The sequence below is a fragment of the Carcharhinus amblyrhynchos genome, chromosome 9 (genome assembly GCF_965287045.1).
Source record: "Carcharhinus amblyrhynchos chromosome 9, sCarAmb.v2.hapA, whole genome shotgun sequence".
Lineage (NCBI taxonomy): Eukaryota > Metazoa > Chordata > Chondrichthyes > Carcharhiniformes > Carcharhinidae > Carcharhinus > Carcharhinus amblyrhynchos.
In genome coordinates, this window is record NC_137332.1 from 64,463,454 (window position 1) to 64,488,932 (window position 25,479).

General features: G+C 39.2%; 1 protein-coding gene across 3 annotated transcripts in view; it reads left to right on the forward strand.

The window, feature by feature from the left end:
* dennd1b (DENN/MADD domain containing 1B) overlaps window positions 1-25,479 on the forward strand; it is a 277,010-nt gene that overhangs the window by 186,371 nt on the left and 65,160 nt on the right. For all 3 annotated transcript variants that reach the window (XM_080195844.1, XM_080195845.1, XM_080195846.1), the window contains 3 exons: window positions 608-653; window positions 6,753-6,854; window positions 19,949-20,074. In XM_080195844.1, coding sequence (XP_080051970.1) covers window positions 608-653; window positions 6,753-6,854; window positions 19,949-20,074 — 274 coding nt within the window. The remainder of the gene's footprint in view (window positions 1-607; window positions 654-6,752; window positions 6,855-19,948; window positions 20,075-25,479) is intronic.

The window sequence follows — 25,479 nt, forward strand, 5'->3', positions numbered from 1 at the left end:
CACATATTTAACAAATAAAATCCTTCAGCGAAAGCAGGCCTTGTGAACAGTTGCCCATCTCCATTGTAATTTGCGTGCCAAAGAAACATTACTTCATAATTTACCATTTTTTTCCATTAGATGCAAGTGTGTCTGTGCGTGCACAATTTTGGCTTGCATTGTGTTACATGTATAAGACTGTGGCTGGTAAATATTTTGTACATGAAGCAATTCTGTGATGAATAATAGTCAAATTAATGCATTGCAAGCATATCCTGTTTACATTTATTTACTTCAAAACAAAATGTATCTAATGTTCAATTTGAAATGCTCTCCATCTATTTCCATGTAATGTGCCAGTTGCTTGACTTAATCTACTTTGCAAAAATAATGTAAAAATGATTCCCATTTGCCTCTCATTTAGTAATTATTGCTCATTACCTACGCAGGAGCATCTTGCACTTGTTTGCCTATGATGGCATGATAGCTCTCGTTTTAGCTGTGAACACGTAGGGTACATTTCATGGTGCAGAGTACTGCTTCACAGATTGTCTTATCCTTGATTTTCTGTAATTATGTCCTGATCATATATTGACATGTAAAGTTTGTTTTGTTTTTTTTATTACAGTGCCCCAATGCCCTATCTGGTTGGAGTTCACTTGAGTTTAATGGATGTAAGTTGAATATATTTGCTATTTTTATAACCCATGTTCTCTTGTAGTCTAGAGATCTTTTTACTTAGACACTACTTAAAGGACAGAAAGCTCATGTTGACCAAATGTCAAAGTCATAATGCCATCAATACTGTTGCAGTCTTAAGTTGGAAAAGTTTAAATATGATTAATAAATACAATTAGCGGATGAAAAAATATGAATCATAGGATTGTTCTCAAGATGGGGAAAATAGCAAAAATATTTTAGTTGGAGAAAAGAACTATGTTCAACAGGGTTTGCTTTTTGATATTTAAATCTTTTGTTGAATTTCGTGACTTTACATTTTCAAAACAGTGGTCCACTACAATTTTTAAATGCACTGCCTGATGATAAGATGAGGGGCTGACCTTCAGCAGAGTGTTTCCTGAACTCCTTTGAGCTTCGTTATAAGTCTCTACAGGTAGAATTGTTCAGGAAGAATATGCAAGAGTTGGTCTTTGTCTGTAATAGTTGAGCCTTGAAGACAACGTTATCAATCAATCTCCAATTATTCACCTGAATTTTAGAAAAATGAACCTAAAAATAATGGTTAATTCTTAGGTTGCAAGTTAACCTACATTATTTAGAACATCAAGAGTCAAACAGCAGACAAAGTAATAATGCCATATGTAATGGAATTAAACCATCTCCTTGATGCTTTATATTGTTTCATTGCTAAAATTCTGTTCATTACATAACTACAGTTTAAAAATATTGCGGTGGAGAATTGGATGGTATGATGCTTTAGGCAATGGCTTTTACTACATGGAATAGGTTCAAATCCAACCCCCTCTCTGTTGGTTTTAGGGATCCAATGTGAAAAATATTTGACAGTTTCATTTTCTTGTGAGCATGCATCAGAGTGGGTGCCGTAGAAAATAGGAAAATGTAACAGGGTATATTGTTCCGAGACATACCATTGCATGAGAATAAAGGGAAGCTGGCTCTGCATTTGGCTGTGCTGTACCTGACCTGCTGCTGACACTGGATTCCTGAAATGTGAGGAATTCCAATTCCCAATCATTGACATTCCGCATCTTGTTGAGTTTTTTTAAAAGGTGCTGCATTCTGTTGAGAAAAGTTGAGGGCAGAATGATTGCTGCAAACCTTTTGATATCTCGACTGCAGAATTTTTTAAAACAGTCTCCCTTCTCACCTGTATGCAAAAAGGTGACTTGTGTCTGTGTTCTATTGACTGTAATATTTAGAGAGATTTTAACTTTCTTCTTTATATTGCAGTCTTGCCAGTAAATATTTGCACAAACCGCTTGTAGCAAACTGGTATAGTGTGAGCCATGGGGAGAAGCTGATCAGGCTGTGTATTAGCTCAACATAGTCTGTACTGTATTTAGAGCAAATATTTGTTGGCCTGGAGTTTATTCCATGACTGTAACCTACACCCATTTTCCTGATATCAATCATCTCAGAGGCAGTCATGTCACTGAACTGGTCATCCAGAGACCCAATTAATATTGTGGAAAATGGGTTCAAATCCCACCGTGGCGGCTGGTGAAATTTAAATTCACTTGAAAAATCTGGAATTAAATAATCGCTATAATAGTGACTGGAAACCTTTGTCAAACCCATCTTTAAGGAAGGAAATCTACCATGTTTGCCTGGCCTACATGTGACTCCAGACCCACAGCAATGTGGTTGGCCTCAGAAGTGGCCTAGCAAGCTACTAAGTTGTGTAAAACTGTCAGCAAGTCTCAAAGGAATGAAACAAGACAGACCCTCCCATCATTGACCTCAGCCTAACAGCATTGTCGGTGTTCCTACAATACATGGACTGCCACAGTTCACAAAGATGGCTCACTTACACATTTTCAAGGGCAGTTAGTGATGGGCAGTCAATGCTGGTCTAGCCAGTGACACTTGCATCCCATGAATGAATAAAGAAGGGGAAAAAATGTGTTTTGCCCAAATTCAGTGAAACGCCGAACCCATTTCCATAGATTTCTGGTTTCAGCCTTGAAATTAGAAGTTTCAGCTCATTCAACCATTATTCATGCACTTTAGGCACAGCATGTTTGAGAACCTGCAGCTGGGGAAATGTTTCAATTTTTAATGTGACTTGTACTTAAGACTGGATTAAAAGAAATATAATATAGAGCAGGTCTCATTAAGGATAATATTTTTTAAACGCTCAAAAAATTTCAATTAAAAGACCAGTAGAATGACTTTGTTCCCTGCTGTGTCTGAAAACCTGGTGGCAATGTTAAGAGACCCCCTCCCTGAACCTGTGCAATTGGAGACTGGTGGCATTTGAGAGTCGATGGGGTATAGCCAGTTTAGTGGGTAGGGATTCATTCAGTCAGAAGGTTTGATCGATGCACATAAAAGGCAAAGAGGCTTGAACGCATTGCAGCTTTGCCCAAAATGCAATGATCTTTTAAGCCACGTAATTTGTTTGTCCTGAGATTGTTTATCTCGGCAGAAATGTGGAGGAAATTCCAGAATGCGTGTTTTACTGTCATCACAGCAAACTGCACATTCATATGCTATATCTGCAGCCAAGTGGCTACTGCTGTGTTCTGAATGTTTTCAAAGATAATTTTATTCAGATATTTCCTGAGAAAAGATTTAACTATATTTGCAATGTTTCAGTCATTTAGCCACAATGTATACACTAGTTTCAATTTTTCCTGCATTAGTTGACTTGCATGCAACTTTTGAAAGCAAAGGTTCGTAAAGAGAACTTCTTGGCGAATATTGACAGAAGTGAAGCAAATGACCATATTTCTGCAAATGATGCTGAGCTCAGAGTCAGTATGAGTTGATTGGAAATTTAAACAAGCTCATTTCACAACATTTTGTAGATTGTCAACCGACTGGGAAATTAAAATATCTTCTTCATTGAAATGTTTTGGATGAGTCATCAAACAGTATCAGGCTTTCAACACACGGTAAACATAAAAAAGATAGGAAAAATGCTGGAGGTATACAATTATTTCCAGAGCACTTCATGATCAAGATCCGTTTACAGCTTCCCCCTAAATGGGGAGATTTTCTTCCAGTTTAGTAACTATTAGAATAATGGGGCCTGTTTTGCCCAGGACCAGCAGGGTGGCATGGTCGCACAGTGGGTAGCACTGCTGCCCCACAGTGCCAGCTTCCCTGGTTTGAATCCAACCTTGGGTGACTGTCTCTGTGGATTCTGCACCTTACCCCTGTGTCTACCTGGGTTTCTTCTGGGTGCTCTGGTTTCCTCCCACGCTCTAAAAGACATGCTGGTAAGATGAAGTGGCCATGCTAAATTTTCCCTCAGTGTACCCGAACAGGAGTATGGTGACTAGGGGATTTTTGCATTAACTTTGCAGTGTTAATGTAAGCCTAGTTGTGATACTAATAAACTTTAAACTTTAAAACTTAAAATTGAAAAACTTTAATAACTCTGAGGCACAGCTAGTCCTCTCTTTCTGCTGCCCTTGTCAGAGATGCTGGAGCTGAGCTCTGAAAAGAATGGACTTTAAAGGAAGAGGTAGAGAGCTATGATCACCACGTTGTGTGTTTTCTTTGGATGTTTAAACATTCCAATATTTGTTGCCCTTCCTCGCAGCTGATTTAGAATCCTTTTGTAATGATGTTTCTTTCTCTCCATTTTTTTTCCACAAGTATCAAAATTCTTAATTTTGTTGTTCTTGCCCTTGCTCTTGGCTGATTGCTTTTTCTTGAGAAGTTACATGGGTAGTTTCAGTCAAAACTACAGCCATTTATATCTTGTTTGTTCTCACCTGCCCTGTACCTTCCAGCATTTGTGGAGCTTTCTTCATTTATTGTACTTGTGATTTATTTGTATAGCCTTAAACCTTCCACATATTCCCATTAGGTATATTACTCTGATTTATCCCTTTGGAACAGAAGTTCATCCAGTCCTTTAGGTATTGTAAATCTACCATGGTTTTTTTGTTCCATGAGCCCTGCTGATGATCTGTTCCACAATGGAAAATAATAACTCCATTTCCTTTCACTGCTTCAACTTTAAACATTGCGCCCCCCCCCTCCTCCCAAGTCTTTGAATCTTCTACCCATTCCCATGAATATTTTGAAGACCCTGTTCCTCTTTGTCCAACCTGGGACTTTGTTCTCCAATCTTTACTCTTATTTTAGCCCCCTCTCATTATTCATTCTTGGGGTGTGGGTGATACTGATAGGACACCATTTATTGTCCATTCTTGGGGTAACTGAAAGTGAGAAGTAGAAGTTAGGCAATCAGTCGAGCTTCTACAAGAATCTGATAGCTTTCATGGTCAGTTGTTCTGGTGCCAGCCAACTTCCCAGTTCATTGCAGTGCCATTTGAAAGCATAACCTCTGGGTTACTTATCCATACTGTAACCGTGAGGATTTAAGATGCTTTATATTTAAGAATTGGTATCTTCAGTCTCCTCTGGACTTCACCTCATGACCCTGCAAGTTCCCTGTAATATAGAGAACCAGAAAAGGATGCTGGCTGCAGTCCCACTGAGATGATCATTTTGACATCTTTGGCTACACAACCCATTTTGTTTACATTTTTCCCCCATCCCCGCGAAAAAATTCAATTGATCCTTTCATTGAGAATCCACCAAACAGCCCAGATCTCTTTATTGTCTGAGCTCTTGATTTTTCGCATACCTGAATTGAACTTGATCTCCCACTTACTGTTGCAATTTTATTTGAATGATCACACATTGTTTAACACCTTTTGCCTCTAATTTTCTATTATCTGCAAATCCGGATGCTATTCTATCCTCCAGTTCATTTAAAGAAGTTATAGACAGCAGTGGTACTGGTTCTGACCCCTTGTCAAGCTTCATGTTTATGCTTTTCTGATCTGATAAATTCCTCTCTGTCCTTTGCATTCAAGCTTTCAGCCATAAGTAATTCAGCACTTCTTTTTTAATCCTGATACTCAATGTGTTATGTAGTAGAGTGTCACGTGCTTTCCTGAAATTTCCTGATGCGCAAAATCAGTTACCTCACCTTCATCTGTAAGCGCTTCAGAAATACAAGGCATCCATTGAGATCTTATTTAATTGCAACGCATTTCTGAAAGCATCATTGGAGTAGAAGGTTGTGCAGAGACTTGAACATATGCCGCCCTTTCATTATATCATGGCAAACCTACACTTCAAAATCACTTTGATTTATATTCCATGATGCCTTTAGCTGGTAAATATCTGTTCATTTCAATGTGGAAGGAAACATAACTTGCCCCTTTGACTACACAGCAAACCCCAGGAGCGGTACCACAGCTTAGTAACTGGATCTGCAATCTCAACTAACTCACCAAGTGCTATGGGGCCTGAGCCTTTACTTTTTTGCTTCATTTTCCTAAACCATTTTATTATGCCTTTTTAAACAATGGTGATGGGTAACTGCTACTTGAACTTAAAAGTTGGAGACAAGTATCAAATGTGTTAAACCTGTGTTCAGACCAGATGCTGCCTGTTGCATTGTAGAATGAAATTGTGTGTGTGTGTGTGTTTGTGTGTCATTATCACAACACTTCAATGAAAAGAGTTCAAATGTTCATCACCCACTTTGTGGATGGAACGTTAACTTTGAAGTTTATTTATCCATGTCACAAGTAAACTTACATTCTCACTGCAATGGAGTTACTGTGAAAATCTCCTAGTCGCCCCACACTGAGGTGGAATTTAGCATGACCAATGTACCTAACCAGTGTGTTTTTTGGACTGTGGGTTGAAACTGGAGCACCCAGAGGAAATGCAGGCAGACACTGGGAGAATGTACAGACTCTGCATAGACAGTGACCCAACCTGGGTTCCTGGTGCTGTGTGGCAGCAGTGCTAACCACTGTGCCACCGTGCCGTCCTTTAGCCCTTTGGCTGTGCACAACAACCCAGAACATCAGTTCTACTGCCATGAAGCACCTGAATGCATACAGGCAACTCCATACAAGTGTCTGGTTGCTGGAAATACTCTCCTCTGGGAGGATACTGCTGGCTGATGATAGAGCAACCATGGAAATATATTTTTTTCTTTTCTCAACTCAAGGACCACAGGCCTTTTTTTAAAATAATTAAAATAGTATGTACAACAATGCTGAGCGAACTTTCTTTTTTCCTTCCTTCAGAAAGTGAAGAGTAAAGCTTTAGAAGATGTGATCATATTAAATGTGGATACAAACACACTGGAAACGCCATTTGATGACCTTCACAACCTGCCGAGTGAAGTGGTAAGTCAAAATGGTATCTGCTCTTTTTCAATTTCGTTACCTCTTTGTCACGGTGGAAGCCTTTCCTTTTGTAATCATAGATTGGAAGGTGCGAGGGGTTGGGGTGAGCAGTCCCCTGTCTGCTGCCTTTCTTTTTCTTTTAAATGTGAAAATCAGGAGTTGCAAATTGACTTTTGTGAAAGCAAGATTATTTTCAAGATTTTGATTGTGGCTGAAGAGAGGTTTTGAATTGTGCAGCCGGTTGTAAATGAAGCTCGTGATCCGAAGGATATCTGCATTCATTAGCTGAAGCGTTTTTTTTAAATGTAAGTCTCTTCATCTTATACTTAATCATTAAATTACAAAGTATGCATTTCTGTCTGCCTAGTGGCATTTCTTGCTGAAGAACGAGTTGAGTTGTGAAGGCTGCAAGAAGAAGGGGGCCAATTATCAGCTCCTGTTTCCCTGCCACCTGCCAGCTCTCTTTCCTTTAATTAATGTTCAGATGGCACCGGTCAATATAATAAGAAATACTTTTACAGTTGGGGTCACAAAATTGATCCTTTGATCTTCAGTATTCTGAAACATTTGTTTCCGCGAATTATTAGTTTTCCGGTGCATTTTAATTTTCTTATCTTCTGACAGCCATTTTCAATGAAAACACATTATTTGTTTTTGTATCTGACTTCTCCCTCCACTGCTGAAGAGTTCTGTTTGGGGAAGCAACTGACAGTATCAACTCGCCCCAGAAGTGTGCTGCTGTAAATAGGAAGAGATGGTTAAAATAAAGTTTTTTTTTGATTTTGCCAATGAAATCTGATAAATGAGGTGTCGGCTGGATCTCTGCTTTGATCTTATGTTGATTTTCCAGGTTCCTAATGCTTCAGGGTGCTTGGCATTCCATGTTTTCATTCAAGCGAGCCACAAGCAATATATGACCAAAACTTGTACAAAATGTGAGCTGTCCATTTACGAGAATCCACCTTGTTGTTTTCCCTACTATTTCGTGTAACGGGATAATTTGCGTTCAATGTTTTGATTCCATTGGGTTTCCATTTGCTTTTTGCCCTCTTTACCCCACCCCCACTGTCGGAAAAAGTAATTGTAAAAATATTACGAGTGGGACTCCTGTTGATTTGAGTAAAGCTGCTACAAGATATGTTTAGTTACATGTGAGTTCATGTCGCAAGGATTTCAGTCCATATGGAGTCTATTATTAGGTCAGTTTGTGTATTGGTCTCAGTTGTCATAAAGGTCAGAGGGTCACAGTTGTCCTGAATTACTGAACTGTTTTCAAGTAGACACTCTGCTATGGTGTATGCTGTCATCTTAATAATGGTCTCTTGTCAGATATTCACACATAATATTTAAGAGTTATTGACTATTAGAAATGTTAGTTTTGTTCGGAGCAATACCACTTTGGAAAATACTGTGGATTTCCAGATGGGAACATAATTCTTGCCTTTGGCCTCTGGCAAACTGTTTATTTACATTCTTGCTGAAATACTGCTGTGTTCATGCAGATTTATAATGTTCAAATCAAATTTTGTTTTGTTAAATTTTCATTGCATTAGTAAGCCCCAAGTTAGAAAGCACGTGTCTTGTTCTTAAACCTACAATTGTAAAGTACAGAATGAAGCCATGTAAAAATGAGTTGTTGGAAATGCCCTATTAGTTACAAGTTTTTTTTCCAGTCTCCTCGCTTGTACCCACTGTATATTCCTTAGTTGGTAGCTTTTGGCAGCCACTGCTGTGGCCTCACTGCAGGGAGTAGGCTGTGGCCATGGCAACTTGAAGATAAATAGTTTGCTTCCAGTATAATTCACAACTATTCGTTCTGATTACTTAATGAATGATTGTTGGGGCATTTGAAATGCAGACCCACTTATTCTTGCCACTGGTGTGCTGCATGTTGTGGTATTTCCATTATGCAAAACTCTTTTGGCTTGGCTGTTTCCTCTGTCGTGCTAGTTGAATAAGCTGGTGGTGCATGTCAGGAATTCACTTGTCAGCAATTTCACCAAAACGACCGCAATGTTGGAACAGCTCAGTAATCTTCCCTGTTTTTAAACCCATTGAAATTAATAGTGTGCACGGCTGTTATTTGGGTGTCCCGTCCGATTTAGCATCATAGAAATCTGTTGAGTCTGCATATCTTCTGCACAAGGTAGAAAATGATTATACCAAACATGTTCTTACAAGATATCAGTTAGAAGAGAAAACAACTTTATAGCTTTCAGCAGGACGGTGGCACAATGGTTAGCACTGCTGCGTCACAGCACCAGGGACCCAGGTTCAATTCCGGCCTTGGGTCACTGTCTGTGCGAAGTCTGCATGTTCTCCTCATGTCTGCAAGGGTTTCCTCCAGGTGCTCCGGTCTCCTCACACACTCCAAAGATGTGCAGGTTAGGTGATTTGGCAATGCTAAATTGCCCCTTAGTGTTAGGGGGACTGGCCAGGATAAATAGATGGGATTGCAGGGATAGGGCTCGGGTGGGATTGTTGTCGGTGCAGTCTCGATGGGCCAAATGGCCTCTTCCTGGATTCTATGATTTTAAGAACATAAGAACATAAAAGGTAGGAGCAGGAGTAGGCCTTCGAGCCTGTCCCGCCATTCAATAAGATCTTTGCTGATCTGAAGTGGCTCAGTTCCACTTTCCCATTTTCTTCTCATAACCCTTAATTCCCTTGCCTACCAAAAACCTATCTACCCGTGTCTTAAATATATTTAGCGAGGTAGCCTCCACCACTTCAACGGGCAGAGAATTCCAGAGATTCACCACCCTTTGAGTGAAGAAGTTCCTCCTGAACTCCGTTCTAAACTGCCCCCCCCCCCCTTATCTTGAGGCTGTGCCCTCTAGTCCTGTTGTCCTTTCTGAGTGGGAAGAATTTCTCTACCTCTACTCTATCCATCCCCTTCATTATCTTATACGTCTCTATAAGATCCCCCCTCATCCTTCTAAACTCCAACGAGTACAGACCCAGTCTATTTAGTCTCTCTTCATAGGCTAGCCCCGTCATCTCCGGTATCAGCCTAGTGAACAATGTTGCTTGTCGTACATCCTGGTGTAACTGCTTCAGTGTTTTCCAAATGTGATTTTACTTGTCTTAAACCGATGTCTGCAACGAAATCATATTCAATTTGATGTCATTCAGATGCAGCGAGATTCTAAGTGTCCTGTTTCCATTCTTCACAGCACCCCAACTTCGTGTTGTCTAGAATATTGTGAAATAATCTTGAATAGGTTACAATCTCAGTGCCACATGGATCATAGCAAGCTGTGTTATGAACAGTGTGTATTGGACTCGGTGCTTCCCATGGGTTAAACACTAACAACTGGGGAACAGTAAGAAGTAATCAAGTGGACGGAGATCAGCAGCCCCAATTCTATTTCAATTGAGCTCTTCAAAGCTGTTGCACTTTTGCTCACCTCTAGACTCCATGCATTCATTCTATGGCTCTCGAAGGAAAAAGAATTCCCACTATCCACTCCTCACACAAAATCAACTTCAATGGACTGGACAAAATATGTTCCTCCACCAGGTCCTGTTCTCTCAACTCTCAAATGATTAGTGTTCCAAGTAGAGGATGAAGAGAACACTTCAGCAACATGCTGAAATTCTCCTTGAAGCTATGAATAATTGACAATGATTTGCTACCAATGGCTCAAAATGACGACAACTTGTCCATTAAGTCGCATTACCTTTTTAATGATGGCTCAGAGGGGCGGCAGAAAAGAAAATGATGCAAATCCTGGATCCTACTGCCTTGTAGACATCCTGCCCCATGTGTGCTTAATGATCTGTGACTCAGGAATCGACCGGTATGGTCACATTGCAGAAGCTGTCAGCTCTTGGGTAGATGTCATCCTCCAATTGAGGGACAGTTGATGACAAGGAAACTGAATCGTGATTTCCATCCAAAAACTAAATACGATGCACAAGGTGTGGTGCAGGATTGGTGACAGCGCCCCTGGGCAAAGTAGTGAAAGTTAGTGGCAAGCTGGGCCGCTATGGAAATATCCTCAATTACCATGGAGGTCAGCCTGCCAACATACCCAACTAACTTTGTCATGCTGATGTATAACTAAATCAGCCAATCGCACTGCTCATGTCTTTGATATGGAAGACAGCATACACAAACATAAATAATACCACTCAGAAGCCAGGTCATTGCAGTGGTGCGCTGTTGGGTTTATACACAGATCAACTTGGATAATAGCAATCACACGAACATAAGAATCAGGAGTTGGAGTAGAGCATTTGGCTGTTCAGGCTAACTCCACCATTCGTTAAAGTCATGGCTGATCTACTGGGGCCTCAGCTCTACTTTCATGTCCATCCCCAATAACTCTTGACTCCTTGGTTGATCAACAATCTATCTAACTCCGCCTTAAATAAATTCAGTGACCCAGATGTTTCTAGGTGTTAAACCCTTTTACTCAAAACATCTAATGTCCAAATTCTCAATTTGTAACAATGGGGCACTCAGTCGTATATAACCTAACAAGGTACAAACGACTAATGTTTATGAATCAAGTAGAATGTGGTCAGCAAGATGTTGCATAAACTTAACAAAAGCAGTGGAAACAGCTTAGAAGTTTCTTATTCCTCAAGGCTCTCAGATTCTTTTAATGCTGCCAGCGTTGATAGTGCCTGTCCTCTTCTGTTTCTGAAATAATACTAAACTGTGTTACGGAAGAATTATGATGTGGAGATTATACCATGGAAGCAATGATGAAACTGTGCCAACAATGACTTGGAGTTTCCAACTTTTATTCCTAATTCTGACAGTTCCTCTTCGCTTATTAGGGAATAGTCTCTTCATTGATTTAATATTACAGACAGTAGAGAGATGGGCAACCTATGCCTATTGCTTCTTACCTCTTGTTCCTAAGCAGAAAGTGCTCTGAATTACTCTTTGAAGTATGCGGTTTCACGGTTTCCCAATCCCTCATTTTGCATGATCCAATTTGCTAATAATCTGCAGCAAACTTGCATAATGATTAACTCAGAAGATAGCTCCCAGAGAGTGTCAACCCTGCGGTCATGCGACCTGCAGCAGCCATCATTTTTGGTTCAGCAGAAAGTCAGCTTTGTACAATGGCAGAAGAACAAAGTCATAGATTTCTTTTCAGAGCGCCATAGAATTCCTACAATGCAGAAGAGACCATTCAGCTTGAGTCTGCACTGAGTCTCTGACAGACCCTCTTCCCTACCCTATCCCATAAACCCATACATTTCCCATGGGTAATCAGTGATAATGCTGTCTGTAATAAAATGTATTTATATCATGTTTCTTATGAGGGGTATGTTTGAAATTCAGTTTAAATTTACATGGTGCTATTTATCTGCACCAGGCAACTCACCTTGAGAATGCAGGCTAATGATTAATTTTAGCTTGGGATGTGTTTGTTTTAATCTGAATTAATGCATTTTTGTTTGTTTGGTTTTTCCCCTGAGGTTTCAGAATAGGGTTTTGATTAAGCTGATTGACAGAGGCAGAGTTGTGTGAATGGGCAGATTTGTGCTTGCAGGAAAAAACATACAGTTCTCTTTTATTTTAGAACAGAAGCAAGAGGTGTCTTTCTGTCTTTTCCTCTCTCTATACAGACTGCTGTTTGGGATTATCAGAAGGCAGGTGTGTCTCTGTCTGTCTGTCTCTTTCCCCAAAGGTTCTTGGACTGTTAACAAGCACAAGTACATATACCTGGGGGTTATTATCTGATTTAGAAGAGAGGTTTTAAGTCTGTATGAGGAATATTGCTTGAATTGGAGCTCTTACAGCTAGATTACTAGTTAAGAACTATGTCTTGAAATGTTTAATTATTGTTCAGTTGGTAAATGTTAAGCTAATTCACTTCTTATAGTTAAATTGTGTGGTTAAATAAAGTATGTTTTGATCAAAGCTTCCTAGTGTGTGAGTAGAATCACACCTGGAGTGATTCTATTACTCCATATACTCACATTAGTGCCAAAATGACATAGTTGGGATCTAATATAACTTGGGGTTCCTCGTACCCTAACAAATCCATCTAACCTACACACCTTGAGACACTAAGGGGAAATTTAGCATGGCCAATCCACCTAACCGTTGGACTGTGGGAAGAAAACACAGTCAGCCAAGGCTGGAATCGAATCTGGGTCCTTGGAGCTATGAGGCAGCAGCGCTAACCACTGTGCCATCGTGCCATATTGTGTGGGATCCAACGTTAAGGTGAGGGTCATCTGATGCCATCCCACCTCTGAAACCAGATTCATGTAGGGATGAAACTAATGTCCATCACACATTTCATTTGGGGCCCAGGAATTACATTCCATCGTGAACAATATTATTGTAGATGCAGAGCAATTGCCAAAACAATGCCACATCCTCATCAATAATACAAGTTGCTGTAGTCCATTCACACAAAACACAATAATCTATTCCACGGATACGAAGGAACTTAAGAAAAAATGTTAATGGTGTTTCCTGACAAGATATCTAGAGGAAGTATACATATTCTGTCCTAGAAATATGGTGAGTAAACAAAAATGTAATAAAAATATATGATCCTTGTTTAAACAATGTTTCATACTAATTCAAGCTGTTGAGTTCAAATCTTTTGCTTATTTCTATAAAGCTGACTGAGGCTTTGCGTTGTACGGAGTATAATTAAAACAAATGAACCCAGATCTTTTTGCACCTTTAAAATAATTTGGTTCATCAAGTTCCTCGCAAGGAGCTACCTTTCTGTTCCCAGGCCGCCCTTAACTCTTTATCATCTCACTTGCAGAAATTCAAGCTGAGCTATTTAAAAAAGATGGCCCAGATACAATCCTAAAATGTTACTTCAAGCCAACATAGAACCCGAGAAATTATTAGTTTTATCCAAAAAGTGCATTTCTTTGCTTTCTGAGGAATAGAATTGCGCATACTTGTGACCCCCTGAGAGAAGAGAAATTCTCCTCTTAAATGGGAAACACAAATTTTTTAACTGTGTTCTAGAACTAAAGTTCTAGACTTCCCCAAAAGGGGGAACATCCTCCCTGTATCCACCCTGTCAAATTCCTTGTCCCAAGTCTTGGGTGTTTCAATTTGTTCAACTCTCATTCTTCTCATATGGCCATAGTCCCAACCTGCTCACCCTGACCTCATAAGCTAACTTTCTCATCCCAGGAATCAATCAAGTGGACCTTTTCTGAACTGCTCTGAATGCAATTATATCCCTCCTTAAGTAAAGAGACTAAAACTGTACACAGTAACCCTGATGTGGTCTTTCTAACCCCATGTAGCTGCTGCAACACTTCCCTACCTTTGTACCTTATTCCCCTTGCAATAAACAGCAACATTTTGTGTGTCTTTCTAATCACTTACTGCATGTGCTTACCAGCTTTTTGTGATTTATGAACCAGTTCATCCAGATCTATCTGTACCACAGAGTCCTACGGTCTCTTTCCATTTAACTAGTATATCGCTTTAATTTTCTTGCTGCTGAAGTGGACAAGTTCACATTTTTGCAAATTAAAATCCTTAATATCTTCTATTAAGTTAGACTAGATCCCAACTATTTGTCATTTTGGTATTAATGCAAGGATATGCTGTTTCGTTCCAGATGTAATTCTATTCATTTAACCCAACTAAATCCTTCTATTGACTCTATCTTCTCTTGGTAACTTAATTTCCTCCCCATCTTTCTGTCAGCAGCAAATTTAGCTCCCATAAATTCAGCCCCTTCGTCCAAGTCATTGATATAGATTATAAATAGTTGAGGCCCCAGCACGGATGCCTGTGGCACTCCACTGTTAATACTTTGCTAACCTGAAAATGGCCCATTTATTCTTACTCTTAGCTTTCTACTCACTAATCAGTCCTTTATCCACGCTCATATATTACCCCTTACACCTTAAACTCTTGTTCTGTGTAGCACCTTTATTGCATGCCTTTTGGAAATACAAATACATCATATTTACAGGTTTCTTTTTATCCATCTTGCATGTTACTTCCTCAAAGAACTCGAATAAAGGAGTCAAACACGATTTCCCTTTCACAAAACCATCTTGACTGCCTGATTATTTTATGATTTTCTGAACGCCCTGCTATTATCATCTTTATAATGCATTCTAGCATTTTCCCAATGACAGATGTTGGGCTAACTGCCCTGTATTGCCTTTCTGACTCCCTCCTTCCTTGGTATTTGTCAGTAAGTTTCCAGTCTGCTGGAACCCTTCCAGATGCTGGGGAATTATGAATGCTCACAGCCATTGCATCCACTATCTCTGCAATCACATCTTTAATGACCCTGAACGCAGTCATAAAACACCTGTTGATGTTTCCACCATTTCCTTGTTCTCCATTATTACTCGCCTAGTCTCATCTTTCAAGGGACCATTAGTCACTTCAGTTACTCTTTTATTTTTTAAATACTTATAGAAACTCTTGTTGCCTTTTTTATTTTTCTAGCTCTCTTTCTATTCTATGCTAACTTGTCCCATTTTTATTTAGCCATTCTTTGCTGGTTTCTTAAATCTATCCAGACTTCTGACTTATCAGCAATCTTTGCAGAATTGTACAGTGTTTCTGCATCCGTTAACCATGGATGATACATCCTTCTTCTGAGTCTTTCTTTGTCAATCAAATATATTGTTGCTAAGGGTTATGAAATATCTTTTTCAATGTCTGCCAATGGTTTTTGAATGTCCTACCTTTTAACCTATTTTCCTAGTTCACTTGAGCTGCCTCTGTCCTCATATGCATGTAATTGTCTTTATTTAAGTTTAATACACAAGTCTTAGACCCATATTTCTCACCCTCAAACTCAGTGTGAAATTCTATCATTTTATGATCACGGTTGCCTCAAGGCTCCTTTATTATGAGGCCATTAATTAATCCTGTTTCATTGTGCATTACTAAGCCTTAAAAAGCCTGCTTTCTGGTTGACACTAAAATGTACTATTAAAAAGAAAAGGTTCCAAGTGCACTCTTGTGACTTGTCTTCTAGGTTACCTTTGCCCATTTGATTTATAGAATCAATATGAAGATTAAAATTATGATTAATGCAGACCCTTTATTACCAGTTGCCATTATTTCTTCTTGAATACTGTTCTGCAGTGTAGCTACTGCTAAGAGGCCTATAGTCTACTCATGAAGGATTTCTTATCTTTTCTATTCATTGTCTATACCCAAACTGATTCTACATGTTGATCTTCTAAACTAAAGTCATCTCTCTCTGAATAGAACATTGAATACAGGAGTTGTAATGTCTTGTTGAAGTTGTACAAGACATTGGTAAGGCCACATTTGGAATACTGTGTGCAGTTCTGGCCACCCTATTATAGAAAGGATATTATTAAACTAGAAAGAGCGCAGACAAGGTTTACTAGGATGCTACCGGGACTTGATGGATTGAGTTATAAGGAGAGGCTGGATAGACTGTGACTTTTTCCTCTGGAGCGTAGGCGGCTGAGGGGTGATCTTAGAGAGGTCTATAAAATAATGAGGGGCACAGATCAGCTGGATAGTCAATATCTTTTCCAAAGGTAGGGGAGTCTAAAACTAGAGGGTGTAGGTTAAAGGTGAGAGGGGAGAGATACAACAGTGTCCAGAGGAGCAATTATTTCACACACACAGGGTGGTGAGTATCTGGAACAAACTGCCAGAGGTAGTAGTAGAGGCGGGTACAATTTTGTCTTTTTAAAAGCATTTAGATAGTTACATGGGTAAGGTGAGTATAGAGGGATATGGGCCAAATGCAGGCAATTAGGATTAGTTTACGGGTTTTAAAAAAAGGCAGCATGGACAAGTTGGGCCAAAGGGCCTGTTTCCATGTTGTAAACCTTTTTGACTCTATGACTCTCTAATGTAATAATGTAATCTCTAATTAGCAAAGTTACCCTCCCAACTATTTCCAACTTATCATATTTCCAAAATGTTAAATACCCTTGAATATTTAGGTCCAGACCTTTGTCACCTTACAACCAATAACATCCACCAGCAGGTTTGTCCTGTAAGTTCAAAGTAGACTCCAGGAAACAAATCCTGGAATTTTACTTGTTTAGGAAAGTTCAGGTCCTCAGATAAGGAAACATCACTTAAGGAAACCTTCCCTAAAATTCAGCAAATATTCTTCATTTAAGGGAGAAGCTTATTCAGAGTTTTAAAAAAGAAATTAAAACTTCCAATTAGAGAGGATTAGACAACACAACTTCTTGTTGTAAGACTTTTAATGTAACAAAAGACAAAAAAAAGACACTTTTAACCTATGTCTTTGTAGGCAACTTATTTTAAACGACAAAACAAAACATTCCCTATTCCATTACCACAACTGAAAGTACACTTCGTAGATATAAATAGTACTGTCCGCTAAGTATTCTCCCTGAACCAATCCAAGATAGTGCTTAGCTCCTGAAGAGCTTCTGTTATTTCCCTTTCTCATCCTCAGAACTTTCCACCTGAGAACTATTTTCACAGTGAGATTATTTTTCCCCCTGGGAGGTTCTTCCTCTTGCACAAACAAGGCAAATCTCCCAGCTTTGTAAATACATTGTAGCTTCTTCCTAGTAAAACAATCTGGGCCACCTCTAATCGCTAACAATCAAGCCATGCAGGCTTGCCGTCAGGTAGACTTAGAACAGATCACACGGCCCCCTTCATTTTTCACCTTAACTTAAACGCAATTGCAAAACATAACTGTTTTATACACTGCGCAATTATAACAGCATGCAAACATTTGACATCTCTGTCCAGAATGGTTTCCAAAAACAAGTTTTATCATGAAAACCAGAGAAATTAGCAATATGTCAAATGATTTCAGTCATCCCAATTTCGAAAGAAATACCTCATGCCCCCGATTCTTCTGGTAAACTTGGTTAAAATGACAAGAGATTGTCAGTATTTTTCTTTAGGATGTTCTGATTTGAAAATTATGCTGTTGTCCTCACCAAAGAGAAAAATCCTTAGTTGCTATTGTGCACCTACACATGGTGATGGAGGTTCGGAGGCAAGAGCTATTTTGTCTGCTATCCTCTGTAATAGAGGAGACATAAACCACAAAACACAAACCCGCTGGGCACTTTACCCCAAGTGAAGACTGTTGGTTATCATGCTACGATGCTCAAATGTGAGATTTAAGTACATTATTATCTTAACGATGTGCCGTTGTTTTCTATCCCATTTCCATTTCAATAGAACAGCTCGTAAATTTTTCAAAAATTAAGTGAACTTGGAAAAAAAAGTATTAATTTATCAATGGATCTGTGGTGTAACTAAAGCAAAATGACTATACCAAGTTGTCACTGATAATGTGATAATTTTTACTTGTGCCAGTTCTACCTAAAGAAGCAGTGATTTGTCATTGGGAAGTTCTTAGATTAAGCAGGATATTATGAATATTCCCAAATTCTGGAACTTGCCTTCAGGATGCAATTTATAAGTTTTCCAGTCAGTGAGTTTCCAGTATAATCGTTATACTCCATCGACGATGATACTTCTTCCAGGGTACTTTGCCAAACTTTGCTGTTTTAATAAAAAATGCTTTATTTCAGACAGTAATGCTAGTGGAATCTACTCTTGTGCATAGGTGTTGTTTTGTTGCACCAATTAAAATTGATCAGACTGAGAATATTGACATATCATTGCTTGATGGTTTGCAGAATGAAGCCATAGTGCAGTGTCAATTAAAAGAGCACAGAGAATTTGGTGAATTTGTATGTTCTTTAACCTTTCTCACCACGGCAGTATAGATTATGTACTTCACAACCTGTGCTGAAGTTAATTGAAAAAAACTTAATGAGCCTTGGTACATGCAGTCAGAGCACTAAATGAATTGGATTTCCAGACTTTCATCTGTAGCTATCAAGCCTTGATGTAAATTGAAAAGATCACAGCTATTGGGAAAAGACCTATATTGTAAAGTCCTTTCTGCATAGATTATGAACATCATAACTCAATGATTTTTCCATAAAAATATGGCTATAATTGGACCCTATGGGGGTCCATTTCTTTGATCAGATCACAGTAACTGTGACTTTACACTGAAAAATGTCACTGCTGTAAAGGTTTATCACCTGTAGAGCTTGGTTTTCTCTGATGCCTTGTACTGTGCTGGTTATCTTTATTAAAGAAGTATAATGAGTAATTAGACAGCAATTATTATTGAAGCAGAAAAGGAAGTTGTGTTCAATACTTGAACAACAATGGATATATTTTCTCATTATTCTTGCCTTGTATTTGAGACCATTGGCGATTTTCTCTTGTGCCATATATTTCATAATTGTTTAACATGCAATTTAATTTTTCCTGATATTTTCTTAGTGAAATTTTGGTCTTGTTTTATTACGCAGCAGGTGTTTCTTTTAGTTAACTGAACTCTATCTAATTTCTGCTTTATTGTGGTCTGCATAATTTCTCAGACATTGGAAGAAAAGCTTCAGTCTCTGGAGTTATTCTGATGTGAAGACACGTATGCAGAATACTGCATCTGTCAATAAAAAATTGCACTTGAAAAGAACAACTTTACAAGTTTTTATTTTGTCTGGACATATTAACACTTACTGCATTCTAGATATGATGGCATATGTTGTATTACTCCAGCAAATGTCTGAAAAGTTCTTTAGCTCATGAAAAATATAGTGCAAGTCAATTGGATTCAAAATCTTGAGAAAACTCTTGCAACATTTACCTTATAAAACACAGAAATTAGAAGCAGGTGTAGGTAATTTTTTTTGTATGTCCTTATCAATCATGTGGCACAGTGGTTAACACTGCTGCTTGACTGCGCCAGGGATCTGTGTTCGATTCCCGGTTTGAGTCACTGTCTGTGCGGAGTATACACTTTCTCCCCATGTCTGCGTGGGTTTCCTCCCACAGTCCGAAGGATGTGATGGTTAGGTGCATTAATCATGCTAAATTCTTCCTCAGTGTTCCTAAACAGGTGGTCAGAGTGCGACAACTGGGGGATTTTCACAGTAACTTCATTGCCGTGTTAATGTAAGTTTAGTTCTGATATAAATAAATGTGCTGTTTAATATTATAACAGCAGGCACCGAGAGAAGGATATTGTCTTTGTTTTGTGTAAATTTTCAGGTTATTTTATCTTAAAAACCATGTTAATTTAATGTTTCCTTCCTTTGTACAGGTCTCGTCCTTGAAATACAAGTTGAAGAAGCAATCAACAGCCACTGGTGATGGGGTAGCAAGGGCTTTTCTTAAGGCACAGGCAGCGCTATTTGGCTCCTATAGGGATGCACTTCGATATAAACCTGTAAGTATTTTCAGAATCTCTATTCTCCTGTTGGTTTAATCAGAGAGTTGATAAGTGAGTAATATTTATATTGGTCCCTGTAACTTTATCATGTTTACGGTTCAGTGTAGTTTTTATTGGTGTTCTTCTCACTTGCATCTAATCCTCTATCTACGGTTGTGGGAACAGAATGGTCTAGTCTCTTTGCTTCTTATGATTGTTAATAGTCGCTCCTTGTAGAAACATAAAATAAAATTATAGACTCCACACGGTACAAGAGGAGACCATCTGGCCTGTTGCGCCTGCACTGACAACAATCCCACCCAGGCCCTATCACCGTAACCCACATATTTATTCTGATAATCCCCTTGACACTAATGGTCAATTTAGCATGGCCAATCAACCTAACCGGCACATCTTTGGACTGAGAGGAAACTGGAGCACCCGGAGGAAACCCACACACAGATGGGGAGAACGTGCAACCTCCACACTGACAATGACCAGAGGCCGGAATTGAACCTGGCTCACAGGCGCTGTGAGGCATCAGTGCTAACCTCTGTGCCAGTGTGTCACCCACATTGCAGCTGTTGGAGGTTTGATTTGGCCTACAGTAAACAAACTTTTCAACTTCTTACAGTCGTTAATTTTTTTGTTTGAGTTTTCTGGGGTGCTAACCTGGCTAGTGACTGAAGAAAGCTACATGACTTCAACGTGTAGATTTTGAGTTGTATAATAGACCATACTGTGCCATGGTATAATGCCCCCACCTATTTAAACTTGTAGTTACACTAATCGATACAGCTGCATTTATACTAGAAACCTATGTGCGTCATCTAAATTGTCTGATAAGTGGTAAAGACTGAAAGGTGTTTTTGGGATTACCTGGTAGAAAAGGACCAGGTGAGAGAGAGTGAGATTTCTTTAAGGAACTTGAGGAGCTGGTGGATAAAGTGGAGATAATGCAGATTTTTTTCATCAAAATTTCAGGAAGGCACTTGACATTGTCCCATATTTCGTAATTCATCAAGTGCCTGCCCATGGGTTGGAGAGAGAAGTATGAAGCTGGAAAAGTATGGTTACAAGGGATGCATATGCATCATTTGGTTAATTTGTGTTCAGTGTTCCACAAGATAGAAGAATGGGGTTAAGGTTTTGTCACCTTTTAATGAGGGATGGATGTAAGTGTTCACCACATAATGAAAAGCTATGCTGCAGGGTCACCTGATGTGCCCTCAGGAAAATTATTTATCTCTGCCACTAACTTTGAACTGTAGTTTAACTGAGATACAGTCTTGGTCACCTGATGAACCCAATGTTGTATCTGTCATAGTTGAAGTTGTGTCTGAGTTTACCCTAAGCAAGAAGGCTTATATGCAAACAAACATACTTGTGTATTAGGATTTGGAGTAGGTCATTCAATCCCTACGTCCTGTTCTGCCATTCAGAAAAATCATAGCTCATCTGATTTTAGACTCCAATTCACATTCCGCCTACTCCAAATAACCTTTGACTCCCTTGATAGCGATATTGGTTCCATTGCAAGGAGAGGCACACTGATACAGTGTCGATGGTGAAATAAGAAAGAGGAAATCTAGGTCAGCAAACTTACAGAAGTTTTAATTTGCCACAAAGCAAAATGCAGCCGAAAGTTGATGTATTAGTCTCGACATGTCTATCAGTTGACTGAAAGAGAGAGCTCTGATAATATAGCTTATGTAAAGAACTCCCACAATGTTGCCAATTATTATGCAATCTAGTCAAACTGTTTTCATCCCTGCTTTAAATCATAAGTGAACACAGAATTCCGAAAATGTATAAGTACAGAAACATCCTCCCTTTTCTTTGAGAGCCGCCTGCAGTCTGTGAAGAATAATGGGAATATGATTGAAACTGTTCTCAGTACACCATATCTTTTACTCCCTCCTCTTTGGACCTTGGTGTCCAGATTCCTTCGTGCATTTTATGTAATACTTCAGATGAAATTGCTTCACTAAGCAGTCATTTTTTTAAAAAATCTGGTTTCCCTTTCTTCCTCGGAATTTGGCCGTCCTTCAGTATCTATCCCAGATGTACAACCCTTGTCATTTGATGCTGACAGCCCATTCAGATGGTGGGAGTGTTACCCAAACCTATTGGTCTTCTCAGTGCACATTTAAAGATGTGTACTACCACTCACTATCATCTCCAGCCTCTATTTTGTCTCTGAAGCTCCTTACGGGTTTATTTCCCTCACTAAGACAATGGTTACTGACGTTGATTTTGGTGATGTTACCATGTATCCGTGTAGCTCAACTATTATCTGGATGAACCTATTGACTTGTTAAGACAGCTGATTTTTCATTTTGTTACAATTTGATAATTACAACACCTTCCTTACTTTTAAATATTTTAAAAATGTTTCAAACTAATAAACATGGTATATCTGCAGGAGTTCTTAGCTTTTCCAATGCAGTTCAAAGAGTGATTGTAAAGAATGGAAGATAGCCAGGGGAAGGAGATGGGGAAGGAAATGGTGGGTGAAATGGTGTCCTTCAAAGGCCAGTGACAGGGAAATTGTCATTACCAAACATGTCCATTAAGGTAAAAGAGTGCAGTATTTTTAATGCACTCTGCCATTGAAAACTGGAATGAAGGATGTGAATATCCAAATGATTTGGCTGTTGCTCCCTTACTATCCTGTGGCCATTTTAATACTTTTGTTTTCTCTATTTAGGATCCTTCTAGCTCAGGTAAGAGTGTCATGAATACATGCAATTGAGGATCTTGTAATGTAGGTAGGACCCACTGGGTATTTTAATGGGCCACTGGGCAGAGCATTAAAAGCACATGCACTGTTCAGTCAGATTTGGCAGGCAGGAAGTGGAGGGATTAGTGGGTATGTGTAAAAATTAATTTTGGGACGAGCAGTTGGACCACTTTTACCCCCAGCATTGCTCCATCACGCCCGAAGGCAATTCCAACAACTTATCCATGTGCTGCAGACAACTTACCGATCCCACTCTCTGAAATCATATTTCAGTCAGGCAGCTCAACCCACATGTTAATTAGTAAAAAGGACCATGCCTCTGGAGGGGCAAAACTGCATCAGTCTGTTGCCCAAATGCCCCATGAGTTGAAATCTCACCTAACATGCCTGAATTGCTGATGTTGCTGAAATGTGAATGCCACATATTTGTATTATGCGTCTATAAAATGGAGCATTTGTACACCAAAGGCAAGTGAATGGGGTCCATTTAATCTCACTGCATTTTTTAAACTACAGATTCATCCATCTCATTTATGAACCAAAATATGAAATCTGTGAAGAAGTAAGGTGATTCTGTTAACGGGACTTCCATCTCTGTTTAAAAAGTGCACGTTACGTTTATTGTCAAGGTTGACATTTTAAAACTCCTTGCTATCTAATTCCATGATGGGGAAACTTTGCATCTTGTGGCACCATTATTGGCTTTATTCAGAGTGGAGCATTGAGTCAGTCTGGAGTCATTTTCCCATGAGAATTCTGCACTGCTGTAATGTGTACAAATGCAGAGGTGGTGGTTGCTTTATTTTCTGGGCTAACAAATGACATGATCAAAGGAATCCTTGACCATCCATGATGCATTAACCATCTTCAATCTCTCCTCCCACCATCCTCAATTATTTTTTGTTTACTTAAACACCCTGTTTTCACCCATTTATTGGTGGCTGGACCACCTACCGCCTAGGGCACTCTCTCTGGAATGCCTTCCTTCATTCCACCTCCCCCCCTGCCCTTTTCCATCCTCCCCTGCTTCTTCAAGGCCAAATTTAAAATACCAATCATCAACTATTCATAGAAACTAGAAACAGGAGTAGGCTGTTTGGCCCTTTGAGCCTGCTCTGCTATTCATTTTGATCATGACTGATCATTGAATTCAATATGCTGATTTCTCCCCTTAACCCCTCCCCCCCACCATGTTCCCTTTAGCCCCAAAAAGCTATATCTAACTTCGTCTTGAAATCAGACAATGTTTTGGCCTCAACTGTTTTCTGTGGTCTGAAATTCCACACGTTCACCACCCTCTTGTTGCCTTTGAATGCAGTTGTCAGTGTGGGTGATGAATTGCAGCCAATGGAATGGGAGATGATTGAAGCTACTTAAATTTATATCCTGCCTTGAGTTGAGATGATCAGTCCAGGCTAGATGCAAACGTGAATCCAAATGGTGAATGCATAGCACACTTAGAAGAAACATAGAATCCCTGCAGTGCAGAAGGAGGACATTCGGCCCATCAAGTCTACATCAACAACAATCCCACCCAGGACCTTTCCCCGTAACCTCTGACATGAAGGGGTAAGCACAGTAAGTAGTCTCTCAACACCAGATTAACGTCTCAGGTGACGAAGGAACGGTGCTCCAAAAGCTTGTGCTATCAGATAAACCTGTTGGACTTTAATCTGGTGTTGTGAGATACTTAGTGTGCCTATCCTCAGTCCAATGCTGGCAACTCCACATCACATGAAGGGATAGTTTAGCATAGCCAATCAACTCAATCTGCACATCTTTGTGTGTCATCCTATTTTGTTTTATTCCCCCATAATATTGTTTATTCCATTAAAATCACTTGTTGTTTTTGCGGTCCTTTGATTTACAGTGGGTTTTGATGAGTCCGCTGCCTTTCAACTACCATTTCTACTCCATGGGAGATAGATTTGATTGCAAACCTTTGTTTTGCCGAATTTAGAAGCGGAGAAAAATACTTACTGTGGTTTGCTTTTAATGATATTTTTTGGAATAATCTGATCTACGGTTCACAGTTTGTACTGACAACATTTTAGTATTCCTCAATGGGGAAAGAAGTCATGTTTAATAGCTGTTGGCAGCAGTTATTCCCAGTGCTATTAACTGCCAGTACTCTGAAACACAGCCAAAGAATGTATCCATTTGTATCAGAATGTTACAACATGTAAAGTTTTCATCCTCTCTAAGATTAAAGGGGTATTGTCTGTGTTCATAAGACTGACACACTTCAAACCTGAATGTTTCCATTTTGAGGGTCAGACTTTCAGCTGCCTTTGATATAGCTGTCTAGATTTTATATTGAGAAAGGAATACAATGTTTAAAACAAAATGTAATCCTTTCAAGGCTTTACTGCTTTGGGCTATTTTAATCCATTTACTGCAATAAGCTTTTCATTGAGAATTGTTTCTAAGCCTACAGTTTTTATTCTAGAAGCCTGGCATTCAGATTTGAGAAAAGGATTTGGTTAAAAACAGTGGCTTGCATATCCTTTAAAGTGATTAGTTCACACTGCATTTTTTGAAATAAAGCATCAAGCTAATTTGGTGAAGCTGCTTTAATTGAGAAGTAGCCTGATTATTAGAATAATTCGATACTACAAAGTTGCTACGTTCTTATCAGTCGTCATGGCAGAAAAGATGGGCCTGAATGAATTCATTGCAT